This window comes from Balaenoptera musculus, chromosome 7, assembly GCF_009873245.2.
Source record: "Balaenoptera musculus isolate JJ_BM4_2016_0621 chromosome 7, mBalMus1.pri.v3, whole genome shotgun sequence".
Classification (NCBI taxonomy): Eukaryota; Metazoa; Chordata; class Mammalia; order Artiodactyla; family Balaenopteridae; genus Balaenoptera; species Balaenoptera musculus.
The window spans coordinates 47,958,577-47,974,078 of NC_045791.1; the positions used below are offsets into that span (position 1 = coordinate 47,958,577).

The 15,502-nt window shown below is 34.4% G+C and overlaps 1 protein-coding gene across 1 annotated transcript in view; it reads right to left on the reverse strand.

Annotated features, from left to right (window-relative positions):
• The window catches only part of LOC118898430 (sodium channel protein type 1 subunit alpha), a 136,999-nt gene that overhangs the window by 38,029 nt on the left and 83,468 nt on the right, over window positions 1-15,502 (reverse strand). The window contains exons 15-17 of the mRNA XM_036858803.1: window positions 15,257-15,430; window positions 13,314-13,670; window positions 11,277-11,759 (exon numbers count right to left, since the gene is read on the reverse strand). Of these exons, the coding sequence (XP_036714698.1) occupies window positions 11,277-11,759; window positions 13,314-13,670; window positions 15,257-15,430 (1,014 nt within the window). The remainder of the gene's footprint in view (window positions 1-11,276; window positions 11,760-13,313; window positions 13,671-15,256; window positions 15,431-15,502) is intronic.

Here is a 15,502-nt window from a genome sequence, read left to right on the forward strand (position 1 = left end):
ATTCAGCAATGTACAACAGGTTGAAAGTTATCATGTGTTCTTCAATCTATATCATGTCCAGTAAAGATAAAAGTATTAAATGAGAAAATATTGGCAAAGCAGTAAGTAAATATTATTTTAACACAGGTAATATCATTGGGAGGACAAATGGGATCTAGAATTAACTGTTCGTTACGCATTTTTTCATTCATTTAATAAACATTTTTTATGTGCTGTGGACTTAAGGTGAGTAAGACATGTTTGGTGTTTCCCCTGTTCTCAAAGACTTTATAAGCTAATGATGTAACCACAGAAGTGCTTCCTAATTATTTGGAAGATTCTTATAGGTAGAATTAAACTCAGAAGGGTATCTTCCTAAAGCACAACTTTGAGTAACCATAGTTTCTGAGAATAAGCGCTCTGTAATTAGGAGAACTCCACAGGTCAGAAGCAAATCAGTCTAAATTACAGGCCAGCAGAGGAGGGAAAGGTCCCTCCAGGACTGAGGGAGACTGAGATTCTCCTGGCTATATTATTAACCTGTGTCCAGTGATGAGGGCTTGGTAGTCAACACCAACTCTACAGTGGGTACCTATTCTTAGGTCTTCAATAAACAGTGTCATTCATTTCAAATAGAGGTCAGAGATAGTACCTTTTTAGACATTGTTAAGGAAATTTAATGTAATAGTTCAGAACATAGACTGTAACTGACAGCCTGGATTCTAGGTCAGGATCAATCCTTACTATTTGTGTGACTTTGGCAAGCTACTTAAACTCTTTGAGTTCAATTTCCTTATCTGTAAGTTTGGAATAATAGTATCTGTCTCATGGTGTGAAGATTGAATGACATAACACTACATGTAAAGCCCTATAAACAGTGCTTTGTCCATGGTAAGCATCCAACAAATGATACCTGTTACTAACAAGAACTGTATACAAAGACTCGAATGACATTTTTACTCACTCTGCAGCTCACTCATTGCAAAAACAAGCGTACTTTTTCCTAACTACTTTAATAATATGTTGTTTTTATTCCAAAGAGGCCTAAGTTTAATAATTCATTTTAAAAGTATTTATTTAAACAGATTAGAGTAGTAATTTTGCTATCAGTAGCTATCACTACCTTATGTTTTTTGAGTCCTTTTAACTTCTAAACAGCTTTTAGATCCTCATAACATTCCTATAAGCACCACAGAACAGATGTACTCCTATTATAAATTAGGAAACTGGATAATATAGAGTTAGTGATTGCCCATAATAGAGTTAAGGCCACCAGACTCTTAGTCTAGTATTCACAAAAATCAGCCCAAACTCAAAAAGATATTGAGCCCTTATTATGCACCCAACATTACAGGAGGTGCTTCAGAGGATTAAAATTATATAAAACACAATTCATTGCCAAAACAACTTACTTTCTAATTGGGGAGATATGACTTTATTTGTCTTTTGCATAGTCTCAGCAATTTTGCCCAGCTTTCAAAACTCCTCAAAATCTGTCCAAGCCTCCATTCTTTACTATTATTTTTCAGTAAAAAGCCATATTTCTAGCTATTTATTTCCATGAGTCAAGAAACTTTCTGAGGTTTTAAAAACAATGCTTTAGGTTATTTGAATATTCTTTGAAGGTTGAGGTCCATTGGGACTTAAAAAGGTGAGGAAATGTGACCCATGCTATGCCTTTTCTGCTTTTGGGGACCAAAAGGGGGAAAGTATAGAAAAGATAGTTCTCAAATTTGTCCTGGAATGGGGGACAGTGATGCATGAGTATGTACATTATGGAGGAAGTAAAACAAGTACCAGCCTCCATTTTACAGTGTTTCTTCATATCAGTCTATTTTTGGTTTCCTGGAAACAGACTATCCGCTCCTTGATTATGCCTCTACTTTCATCTAGATTTTATGTCCCAGCAACAGCAAACTGCTAATTATTTCTAAACACACTCTATGCTTCATAGCTCTAGGTTTTTGCTCATTTATTCTTTCTTACTGGAATGCCCTTCAGAAAAATAGTTTTTTAAAAATATTTTAAATGAGTTAACCATTATCAAGAATTTAATGAAAACAGTTTAAAAATTAGACAGAAAATACAAAATTTATCACTCTCTCCAGATAAACATGTAAAACAGTTTATGACAGAGGGCAGAAGGCAAACAATAAAAAAGGACAAATAGTAGAATATGTTACTAGTAATTCTTAATAGAAAACTTACCAGGAACAGAGTGTTGGGAATGCTACTAGTAATAATAATAATAACAATTTATTGAATACTTACAATTTGCTAGACACTGTGCTAAGTCCTTTACATTTACTATCTCATTTAATAATATTCCCCCAAAAGTAGGTGATTTTATCCCCATTTTTGAGATGAGGAAATTGAGGATTGGATAGTCAAGTAAGGTCACACAGTATGTGGCTAAAATAGAATTATATAACCCAGTATTTGGCTTCAGAGAATACTCCATTACCAACAACTTTATAATTACAGCCTCACATGTCTAAAAACAAGTGCTTCAAAAATGGATAATAAACTATGAGCACCAGTAATTTTAACCCAAGGCACTAATGTAATTTCAATAATGCCCATTGTAGATAAGACTCATTATTGAAATTCAGGAATGGAAACATTAATATATTAAAATGGAATAGGTCAAACAGAGGTCATGAAAGGTAATATTTGTAGTCAATAAGGTATGTCCCAGTATGGAAATGCATATTTAAAGGTTGAAAGTTATCTTTCTAAAATGCAAATGTATGTATACGTGTGGATACATGTATATATGTATTTGTATACATATATATTTACGAAGAGAGTCATCTTTCTAAATGCATATATGTATATATATATAAGCAGAATCATGGCTCATTTGTATCCTTCATTATCTAATACATTCCTTAGCACATGGTAACTGTTGAATAAATTAAGGTAGGCAAAAGAATAAAGGCCAAAACAGAAAAATCAAAATGGCAAAGTTACTTTAACGTATTATAGGCTGCATTCCTAATGTAGAATAAAGAATCTTCATCTTTTGAGGTATCTATTTTCAGTTTAATTCCACTAAAAGCAGAGCATCTCATGATTTGTGCCTTGCTTTGATGAAGCGAGTACTATATAAGACTAGGGGAGCAATGAAGAGAAACAATTTTGTATGGGTTTATTTCTAACCAAAAAGGAAGACATGGTAAAGAAAAGTGCATGGTAAAGGAAAATTGGGACAATATAGTAATCTATAAAAGAATATTTATAGAAAGCCAGATTCAAAAATGAATGAAAGAAATTGAAATGTAATGGGGATGAATAGAAGTTTCAGTATTTAATATAAAAATATCAACTGGATGAGAAACAACTGTATTTCAACAGCAATTCATGGGAAAAAGATAAGGGATTATTACTTTCCTTGAAGCCCAATATAAACTGACAAGGTGAAATGTTTAACAAAGATAAAAACAACAAAGTTCAATATTGGATTGAATCAAGAGAAAAATGGAGTCTGGATGATGGGAAATAAAACTATATTTTCAAGAATGCTCTCATCAGAGTAACTGTGATGAATACCTTCAAACTGCTTCTATTAAAAAGAGTTAAATGAGCTGGAAAATTTTGATTTGAGTGCCTACTTCTTACCAAAAATATACAAGTATATACGTCGCAACATAAAAGGAGAGACATACATGCATATCAGTGGTTATAATAAAATAATATGATACTTTGTAAGATGCATGAGCCTAGAGCATGAGTTGTTTATTACCCACACTTTGTGCCTTATATCTCTGGGAACCAAAAAAGAAGCCACACATTCTGCCTAGGGTCAGGAAGGCTCCATGATCACTACCTTTAAAGAGCTGAAACAGTGTTTCTCACACTTAAGAACTCCTGAACTTCAGGCCCTACACCCATGGACCTAGTGGTTATACTCTATTAGAAAAGCAGTGCATTACAGTTCAGCACAGGCAACAAAAGCTTCACTCACTAGTTCTTCCTAAATGTGCAATGTGCTCTGATATCATTATTTTATTAAATTAAAAAAATTTTTAAATTAGTGGTACAATAAATTTGTTTATCAACTCTTACTGGGTTATGACTCATAATTTGAGAAATAGTGCATTAAATTCTCTCTAAAGTTTCTACTAAACATTAAATTTTCAATTAATGCAGTGTTTGAAGATATAAAATGACAGAGTATGAAGAAATAGAACTTTCTCCAGTGGTTCAGTGGATGATCACTGCTTAATAAAGAGATCAGTGTTCCTGTTAGCCCTGATCAATACAAATAAAAATGTATGAGTATAAATTATGTCAAATTTTTGCAGAAAAGTATTCATTATGGATGGTTTTTGTAATAAAATAGTTTTGAGGAATGAAAATCTCACAACAAACAAAAGTCCAGGACCAGATGACTTCACAGGTGAATTCTACCAAACATTTAGAGGAGAGTTTACATCTATCCTTTTCAAACTATTCCAAAATATTGCAGAAGAAGGAACACTTCCAAACTCATTCTATGAGGCCAGCGTCACCCTGCTACCAAAACCAGACAAAGATATTACTGATGAACACAGATGTAAAAATCCTCAACAAAATACTAGCAAACCAAATCTAACAATACATTAAAAGGATCACACACCATGCAAGTGGGATTTATCCCAGGGATGCAAGGATTTTTCAATATCTGCAAATCAATCAATGTGATACACTACATTAACAAATTGAAGAGTAAAAACAATATGATCATCTCAGTAGATGCAGAAAAAGCTTTTGATAAAATTCAACATCTATTTATGATAAACCCACTTTGTGGAGAGTTAACACATCTCAACATAATAAAGGCCATATATGACAAACCCACCGCTAACATCATACTTAATGGTGAAAAGCTGAAAGCATTTCCTTTAAGATCAGGAACAAGACAATGATGTCCACTCTTACCACTTTTATTTAACACAGTTTTGGAAGTCCTAACCACGGTAATCAAAGAAGAAAAAGAAATAAAAAGAATCCAAATTGGAAAGAAGTGAAATTGTCACTGTTTGCAGATGACATGATACAATACATAGAAAATCCTAAAGACACCACCAGAAAACTACTAGAGCTCATCAAGGAATTTGGTACAGTTGCAGGATACAAAATTAATATACAGAAATCTGTTGCATTCCTATACACTAACAACAAACTATCAGGAAGAGAAATTAAGAAAACAATCCCATTTACCATTGCATCAAAAAGTATAAAATACTTAGGAATAAATCTACCTAAGGAGGCAAAAGACCTATACTTGGAAAAATAAACTGAAGAAATTGAAGATAACATAAACAGATGGAAATATATACCATGTTCTTGGATTGGAAGAATCGATATTATTAAAATGATCATCTTACACAAGGCAACCTACAGATTCAATGCAATCCCTATCAAAATACCAATGGCATTTTTCACAGAACTAGAACAAATAATTTTAAAATTTATATGGAAACCCAAAAGATCCCAAATAGACAAAACAATCTTGAGAAAGAAAAATGGAGCTGGAGGAATCATGCTTCCTGATTTCAGATTATACTACAAAGTTACAGTAATCAAAAAGTATGGTACTGGCACAAAAACAGATACATAGATCAATGGATAGAGAGCCCAGAAATAAACCCGCACACTTATGGTCAATTAATCTATGACAAAGGAGGCAAGAATATACAATGGAGAAAAGACAGTCTCTTCAATAAGTGATGCTGTGAAAACTGGACAGCTACATGTAAAGAATGAAATTAGAAGATTCTCTAACACCATATACAAAAACAAACTCAAAATGGATTAAAGAGCTGAATGTAAGACCGGATACTATAAAACTCCTAGAGGAAAACATAGGCAGAACACTCTTTGACATAAATTATAGCAATATTTTTTTGGATCTGTCTCCTAAAGCAAAGGAAATAAAAGCAAAAGTGAACAAATGGGACCTAATTAAACTTAAAAGCTTTTGCACAGCAAAGGATACCATTGACAAAATAAAAAGACAACCTACTGAATGGGAGAAAATATTTGCAAATGATATGACCAGTAAGGGGTTACTATCTAACATATATAAACAGGTCATGTAACTCAACATCAAAAAATACAAAAACAAAAAACAAAAAACCAACCAGATTAAAAAATGGGCAGAAGAGCTGAATAGACATTTTCCAAAGAGGAAATGCAAATGGCCAATAGGCACATGAAAAGATGCTCAACATCACTAAATCATCAGCGAAATGCAAATCAAAACCACAATGAGATATCACCTCACATCTGTCAGAATGGCTATCATCAAAAAGAATACACATAACAAATGTTGGTGAGGATGTGGAGAAAAGGGAACCCTTGTACACTGTTGGTGGGTATATAAATTGGTGCAGCCATGTGGTATGGAGGTATGGAGGTTCCTCAAAAAACTAACATTAGAACTACCATATGACCCAGCAATTCCATTCCCAGGAATATATCTGAAAACAACAACAACAAAAAACTAATTTGAAAAGATACATGCACCCCAATGTTCATAGTAGCATTATTTACAATTGCCAAGATATGGAAGCAACCTAAGTGTCTGTCAACAGATGAACGGATAAAGAAGATGTGGCATATACATACAATGGAGTACTACTCAGTCATAAAAAAGAATGAAATTTCGCCATTTGCAGCAACATGGATGGACTTGGAGGGCATTATGCTAAGTGAAATAAGTCAGACAGAGAAAGACAAATACTGTATTATATCACTTATATGTGGTATCTAAAAAATACAAAAAAACTAGTGAATAAATGAAAAAGAAGCAGACTCACAGATATAAAGAACAAACTAGTGGTTACCAGCGAGGAGAGGGAAGAGGGGAGGGGAAATATAGGGGTAAGGGAGTAAGAAGTACAAACTATTAGTCAGAAAATAAGCTACAAGGAAATACTGGACAACACAGGAAATACAGCCAATATTTTATAATAACTATAAATGTAGTATAACCATTAACAATTGCGAATCACTATTATATTGTACACCTGTAACTTATATAATATTGTCCATCAACTATACTTCAGTAGAAAAAGAAAAACATGTTCTAATGCAACAGATAGCATGTAGTAGTTATTAGTCTTCATCAAATATTAAATAAAGGTATGAAGATTCAAGACAAAGAAAATCAGACTAGGAAGAATACTGCCAAATTTAACAGAACTTCAGAACCAATTCTGTAAATATAAAGATAACAACTAAAAAAATCAGCCTCCATCAGATTCTTTAGCAAAACTCAAGTTTTTAATGAACAAAGTTTGAACTGAAATAATATTCAAATTAAAAATCCTGAAAAAATTTCACAATGCTTTGCAAAAATGATCTGTAATTTTTATCTCCCAAATCCATTTCCATAGACATGTGAAATGTAATGAGGATCTACCCACAATTACATCTCTACATGCTTTCTCTCCCCCTATCATTACACAAATCTGATTTACCTAAGGAAGCCCACAGGCTGGGGTCAAGGCAGCAGCTTCCAGCTCTGATATTAGCTCCACTCTGAAGAGTAGTGGATGACTTAGCCTATTCAGAGACTTATTATAAAAGCTCGAAACATCTTTAAAGGGACATAAGCAATAATTCACATGCTTATGATATCTTACTTGAACAACTGTCAAAATGCATTACCTTGGACATGGTAATATTCTAGTAGAACTTAATCCCTAATAAAATATCGTTGATAGTATTTGATCCTCTGAATATTTTAAATATTTAGTATTTAAAGTATTTTAAAATATTTAGACTATATGAATTAATGTAATCCATCACATCAATAGTCTAAAGAAGAAACATCACACGATGATATCAGTGGACGCAGAGGAAACATTTGACAACAAATAGCACCCATTCATGATAAAAATCTCTCAGTAAACTAGGAATAGAGAGAAACTTTCTTAACTTGATAAAGACCATCTACAAAAAACCTACAGCTAACATTGTACTTAATAATGAGAAACTAAAAGCTTTCCTACTAAGATCAGGAACAAGACAAGTATATCCCTTCTCACCACTCCTTTTCAACACTGTACTGGAAGTCATAACTAATGCAATTAGACAAGAAAAGGAAACAAAAAGTATACTGATTAGGAAGCAAGAAGTAAAACTGTCTTTGTTGGCAGATGACATTATTGTTTATGTAGAAAATCCAAAGAATCTACAAAACATAATAAAACAAAAACAAAAACAAAAACCTCCTGGAACTAATAAGTGATTATAAGAAGGTTGCAGGTTACAAAGTTAATACACAAAAGTTCATCACTTTCCTATGGACTAACATTTAACAAGTGGGGTTTGAAATGAAAAAATACCATTATGTTAGTACCCCATAAATAAAATACTTAGGTATAAATCTAATGTGTACAAGATCTATATGAGGAAAACTATAAAACTCTAATGAAAGAAACAACTAAATAAAGTGGGAGATATTCTATGTTCATGAATAGGAAGACTCAATATTGTCAAGGTGTCAGTTTTTCCCAACTTGATCTATATTGATCTATTGATCAATGCAATCTCAATCAAACTCCCAACAAGTTATTTTGGCAATATCTACAAACTTATTCTAAAGTGTATATGAAGAGGCAAAAGACCTAGAATAGCTAACACAATACCAAAGGAAAAGGACAAAGTCAGGATTGCCACTACCTGACTTCAAGACATACTATAAAGCTATATTAATCAAGACAGTGCAGTATGGGTGAAAGAATAGACAAACAGATCAACAGAATAGAATAGAAACCCCAGAAATATACCCACATGAATATAGTCAACAGATCTTTGGTAAAGGAGCAAAGGCAATATTATGGAGCAAAGAGAGTCTTTTCCAACAAATGGTACTGGAACTACTGGACATCTACAGGCAAAAAATGAATCTAGACACAGACCTTATATCCTTCACAGAAATTAATTCAAAATGGATCACAGACCTAAATGTAAACATGCAAAGCTATAAATCTCCTAGAAGATAACAGGAGAAAATATAATGATCTTGGACAAGGTGATGACTTTTTAGATACGATACCCAAAGCACAATACATGACAGAGAGAGTTAATAAACTGGATTTAATTAAAATTAAAAATATCTGTTCTGTGAAAGACATTGTCAAGAGAATAAGAAGACAAGCCACATTAGGAGAAAATATTTGCAAAAACAAAGCTGATAAAGGACTGTTATTCAAAATGTACAAAGAATTCTCAAAACTTAACAATAAGAAAACAAACAACTTGATCAAAAAACAGGTCAAAGCTCTTAAAAGATACCTCATCAAAGAAGACATACAGATGACAAAGAAGCATATAAAAAGATGCTCCACATCATATGTCATCATAAACTGTAAATTAAAAAACAATGGGGTACCACTATACATCTATTAGAATGGCCAAAATCCAGAACACTGATAACACCAAATGCTGTCGGGCAACAGGAGCTCTCATTCATTGCTAGTGGCTGTGCAAAACTATACAGCCACTTTGGAACACAGTTTGGCAATTTCTTACAAAACAAAACACTTAGCATACCATCCAGAAATTGCCATCCCTGGTACTTAACCAAATGAGCTGAAAACTTATATCCACACAGAAACCTGCACATGGATGTTTACAGCAGCTTTATTCACATTTGCCAAAACTTGGAAGCAACCAAGATGTCCTTCAGTGGGTGAATGGATAATTAAACATCCAGACGACAAAATATTACTTAGCACCGAAAGAAATGAACTATCAAGCCATAAAAAGGCACAGAAGAAACTTAAATGTGTATTACTAAATAAAGGAAGCCAGTGTGAAAAGGCTACATATTATTTGACTCCAACTATATAACATTCTGGAAAAGGCAAAAACAGTTACAGATCAGTGACTGTCAGGGGTTAGCGTAGAGGGAAGGATGAATAGGCATAGCACAGAGTGTTTATAGACCCATGAAACTTCTCTGTGTGATACTATAAGGGTGGATAAATGTCTTTATACGTTTGTCCAAACTCATAAAATGGACAATACCAAGAGTGAACCCAAATGTAAACTATGGACTTTGGGTGATAATGACACATCAATGTAGATTCTGCAACTGTAACAAATACACCACTCTGGTAGGGTATGGTGATAATGGGGGAGGTTATATATGTGTGGGGGGCAGGGAGTATGTGGAAATTTTTCTGCCTTCCTCTCAATTTTTATGTAAACCTAAAACTGTTCTAAAACATAGTCTTTAAATAAATATTTAAAAATTTGGACTGTGTAACCTAAGGCACCTTACCATTTTTGGGACTTCCACACAATAAGTGGGAAATGAAGGTGGTTTGTTCTAGACTTCTTTGGAATTATCTTTTATATCCATTAGAGTTTTAGCTTAATATTTCTAAGTCAGTTGCTATGGACTGAATTGTGTTCCCTCAAAATTAATATTTTGAAGCCCTAACTCCCAATGTGACTCTATTTGGAGATATGGCCTGTGAAGTAGTGATAAAGGTTAAGTGAGGTCATAAGGGTGCAATCCTAATCCATCAGGGCTGGTGCTCTTATAAGAAGAAGAGAGACCAGAGCTATTTATCCATGCCCATGCATTGAGGAACGGCCAAATGAGGACACAGAAGGCAGCTATCCGCACCCCAAGGTGAGAGCTCTCCCCAGACACTGACCCTCCTAGCACCATAACCTTGGACTTTCCAGTCTCCAGAAATGTGAGAAAATACATTTTGATTGTTTCAGCCACCCAGTGTGTGGTACATTGTTATGGCAGCCTGGAAGATTAATATGCAGATCAATGTAATTTTAATCGGAGGAATGACATAGACTATTTCTTGTTGCTCAGTTCTCTTCCATGTAAGTGAGCTAATGAGTATGGTGTCAGATAAACAGAATGCATAAACAAAGATTATGAATTCAATTCTCAGCTATACCCCCTCGTTAGCTACATGATCTTGAACTTCCTAAGCTAGTTTTCTTATCTGAAAAGTTAGAAAAATAACACATACTTTTGAGGTTATTACAAGGATTAAATCTGATGATGTTTGTTCATTTCTTGGATCATTCATTCATTCATTATCTAACAAATATCCATTACTTAGGATGAGAAAACTTACGCATATACTATATTATTCTTCAATTTATTAATCACCTCACTGAGCTTAAATCTTTGGTTCTTCAATGAAAAAGTATTTTATATGATGGCAAAAATATTCTACATGGAGAATATATAATCATAAATATAGGCAATACAATACAAGTATACACATATACATTTATACCCACCCACATCTATAAAATCTTACCTCTTTGCTTTCTTCCAGATCTGATTCACTACTAAAGTCCTCTGTGTTTAAATTTTCAAAGTCAGACTCTCCTACAGCAATCGGTACAGTCACAGTTAGACTGGGATTGTTTATGAACGACATGTAATCACTTTCATCGATAATGTATTTTTCAACACTGCTGCCAGTTCCTATTCCACTTGTGGTTCCATTTACATCTTTAAGATAGTCAAGATCTTTCCCAATTTCTGTTGTATGATTGGACATACAGCTGTCTTTCTTGTTGTTTAGATCATCAAGTGGTTTAATTTCATCTAAAATCTTTTGTTTTCTAATGAAGGACTGTTGAATAAATTCATATATTTTTCTCTTCACATAAGCTATTCCCTTGTGCATCCTATCCACAGCAATTTGGAGATTGTTCATTTCATTATCATCATCAGTGGCTGCAAGGTTGTCTGCACTAAATGAGCTCAGGAGCAAGGCCAAAAAGAGGTTCAGGACCTTAAAAATAATACAAACATCATTATAATCTCACCCCAATGTGAAGAAGAGCAGATTGAGATCACTTATTTCTCGAAGTGTGGAGGAAACTATAAATTCTAACAACTAGACAAGAAAGAAACACCACAGCATAGTGATCAGAAGTTGGGTGATCTAGGGACTTCCCTGGTGGCGCAGTGGTTAAGAATCTGCCTGCCAATGCAGGGGACATGGGTTCGATCCCTGGTCTGGGAAGATCCCACATGCCGTGGAGCAACTAAGCCCGTGCGCCACAACTACTGAGCCCGCGTGCCACAGCTACTGAAGCCCGTGCGCCTAGAGCCCATGCTCCGCAACAAGAGAAGCCACTGCAAGGAGAAGCTCGTGCACTGCAACGAAGAGTAGCCCCCGCTAGCTGCAACTATAGAAAGCCTGTGCACAGAAACGAAGACCCAACGCAGCCAAAATAAATAAATAAATAAATTAAAAAAAAAAAAGAAATTGGGTGATCTGAATTTGTGGTCTGGCTCGATAGCTACTTCACTATTCATCCATGGGCAAAGACATGATTTCTGTTGGTCTCAAGTTCCCCTACTTATAAAATGAAGATGATAAATGAGCTCACCTATGGTTTTACTAAATTTAAAATTGTATGATTATAAGAAACAAGATTTATACGTGTTCTATATAAGAGTTCTAAACTTAAAATTCATTAGTGTTTAAAATTATGCATTTAAATGCGTTTTATAGTTTCTTTTTTGATGAAGAGAGATATTAAATTGGATATTAATTGAAAAATAACCATTATGACCCAGAATGAGAATTATGAGCTTAACATAGGCATCAACACATGTTTTCTTGATCTACTGTATTTCTCATACCCCACTGTTCACTAATTAGGCAACTGTTCATAATCAGTCGCTAATATTTCCATGAGACTGTAATATAAATGTACATATCCTTTGGAGTATATTATATATTTCTATACTATAACAGTAATGTTCCAAACTTAAGAGAGAGGATTGATCAGTTACTCCATTTGGGTAATCTCAGGCATCATTAGCCAACTTTTGTTTGGTTAATAGAGCCACTAAAGGATTGGTTAATCCAGGTTGGTTCATGCATCTGCCATATGACATAGAGTGACTGAATGCTATCTACCATGAATGGGCAAGGAAAAGGTGAAATAACTAGGAACATTTAAAGGCACCACTTTTTAGTCCTATACTGGCAAGTAAGATTGGGCTTTCTCTAAGTTTATTCTTCAGACTTCTCCCTTCCTTGGATCTGAATTTATGAAATGTTCCCAACATTTCCTACTAGACCTGTCTTCAATATGATACTCTATTGGAATTCACATAATAAGCGTGATGAAATGATTGACAAAATGGAGTTGAGTATAAATATTGTATGGTCACTGCTATATAGTTGTGTTGTCAAAGTGAGGCTGTAAGTGTATCAAAGGTAAGAGACTTTTAAAATTAATAATCATAGTCTTTGTTTTGGACAAAATGGTCATCATTTCATTATGCTCTTAATGTATTTCTGAAACACACTTCTTAAATGGGTACATACCACCAGGTTTCCAATGACCATGACCATCATGAAGACAGTAAGGCACATGGCTTGCCCGGCGACCTCCATGCAGTCCCACATGGTCTCTATCCACTCTCCACACAGCACTCGGAACACAATCAGGAAGGAGTGGAAGAAGTCATTCATGTGCCAGCGTGGGAGTTCACAATCACTGGAAATCTTGCAGACACAATCTTTGTAGCTTTTACCAAAGAGTTGCATGCCGACCACAGCAAAAATGAAGACGATGATGGCCAACACCAAGGTTAGATTTCCCAGAGCCCCCACTGAATTGCCGATGATCTTTATTAGCATATTTAACGTTGGCCAAGATTTTGCCAACTTGAAAACACGAAGCTGGAAAATAAAAAAAATAATGTATATTATTATGATCAATCTTTAAAAGCATTACATATATTGAGGTTTACTAAGAAGTGATTAAAATTGAATTTCTTACAACATCTGCTATGCAGATGTTATAACTAAGCATGGTGATGGATGTTAACTGGACTTACTGTAGTGATCATTTTGCAATATATACAAATATTGGATCATATGTTGTATACCTGAAACTAATATAATGTTATATCAATTATACCTCAATTAAGAAAGATATATCTATAACAAAAGACATTAAAAAAAAAAGCTAGTGGATATCCTGGACCACTACTGATTGCAGAACTTACAATCTACCAATCTTCACTGGGGAAATATGCAAGAGCCACCTTGCATTCTTGCACTTTGCTTTCCAAACTTTTACATCTGTCCACCTCTCGACCTTAACCAATTAGAAATGACCTGGGGCCACTGCACTGTCATAGCACCACTCTCCTAAGCAAAAGGCATGGAGAGCAGGCTGTCTGGATGTCTTTGTGGCAGTGCTTGTCTTAACTCCAAGACACATTTCCTAATCTATCAAGGACAGAGAGCTGTGAGCAAATGTTGCACTTTACGAAATAAGAAGTAAAGGTTGTCCCATAGGGAGCTTCTTATCTAAAAACAAAACAAAACAAACAAAAAAACCAAAACAAAAAAACTCTCTTACAACATCTGCCCTGCCCTTGATCACTTTCAGGTGCATGGCTAATTTTTGGACCCCCCCCCCCAGGAAGAATCTGATTCTTCCATATTTTAACCCTGAGAGCATTTTCCCTGAGAGTGAATTTTTAATGATTACTTGGGGACCAACTGTCCTTAATTTGTTTTGTGAAGGTGGTTGTAAGGCATACCAGGCCTGACACTAATATTAACATCTGATCTCGATGATCTCTGCTCAAAGATACTCATTTGTCAATAGCATGCAAAGTACCATCACATTGAGCCCTGCTATAAGTAGAGAAAAGTGTTTATTATTCATAATGTTCCTTTGGAGCACTGACATAGCTAGATGCACCTGCATTTAAAAACCTGGAATACTTCCCATGACTTTATAATTCTTTCCCTGATTTGCAAGGACATATATGTGAATCAGTGGACATAACAAGTAATCCTACAGATTTCTCTTGTCTGATTTTGGGAAGGAGCATATTTTCCAGAGGTAGAATTAGGAAGAATTTCTACATGCACATCTTATATCTGATTGTCATCAACCACTATAAAAGGGTGTTTATATTTTCAAAGCACTATTAAAATGTGGTACATTTTCATTAAAATATTTTCTTAGATCCAGAAATATTAACTGTAGTCATCTCTAGAAACAATAATTAGTCAGAATGGTAACTAAGCAATATATGAAACTTTATGTGACTAGGATTTTTGCAATAAAGTTTTTTCTAAATAAGTGGGAACAATTTTTTTTCCATTTAGGGACTGTTTTTGACAGTGCAAATGTTACACAAAAACTTAAAATGTTAATGGTGTGTGGTAAAACCTATGATGTAAAACCTATGATGCTTGTTGGAAAGGTTTTTGTCTTTGGGCTGTTTTGTTTTGTTTTGCTTTACCAATCGGAATGAACGGAGAACTGATAATCCTTCCACGTTGGCCAGGCCAAGTTCTACCAGGCTAAGTGTTACAATAAAACCATCAAAGATATTCCAGCCTTCTTGGAAATAATAGTAAGGATCCATGGCAATAATTTTCAGAAACATTTCTGCTGTAAAGATCCCAGTGAAAACCTAAGATCAAAACAAAGTTACTCTAATTCCATCAGATAATGATAAAGTAGAATGACATAATATTTGCTCTTA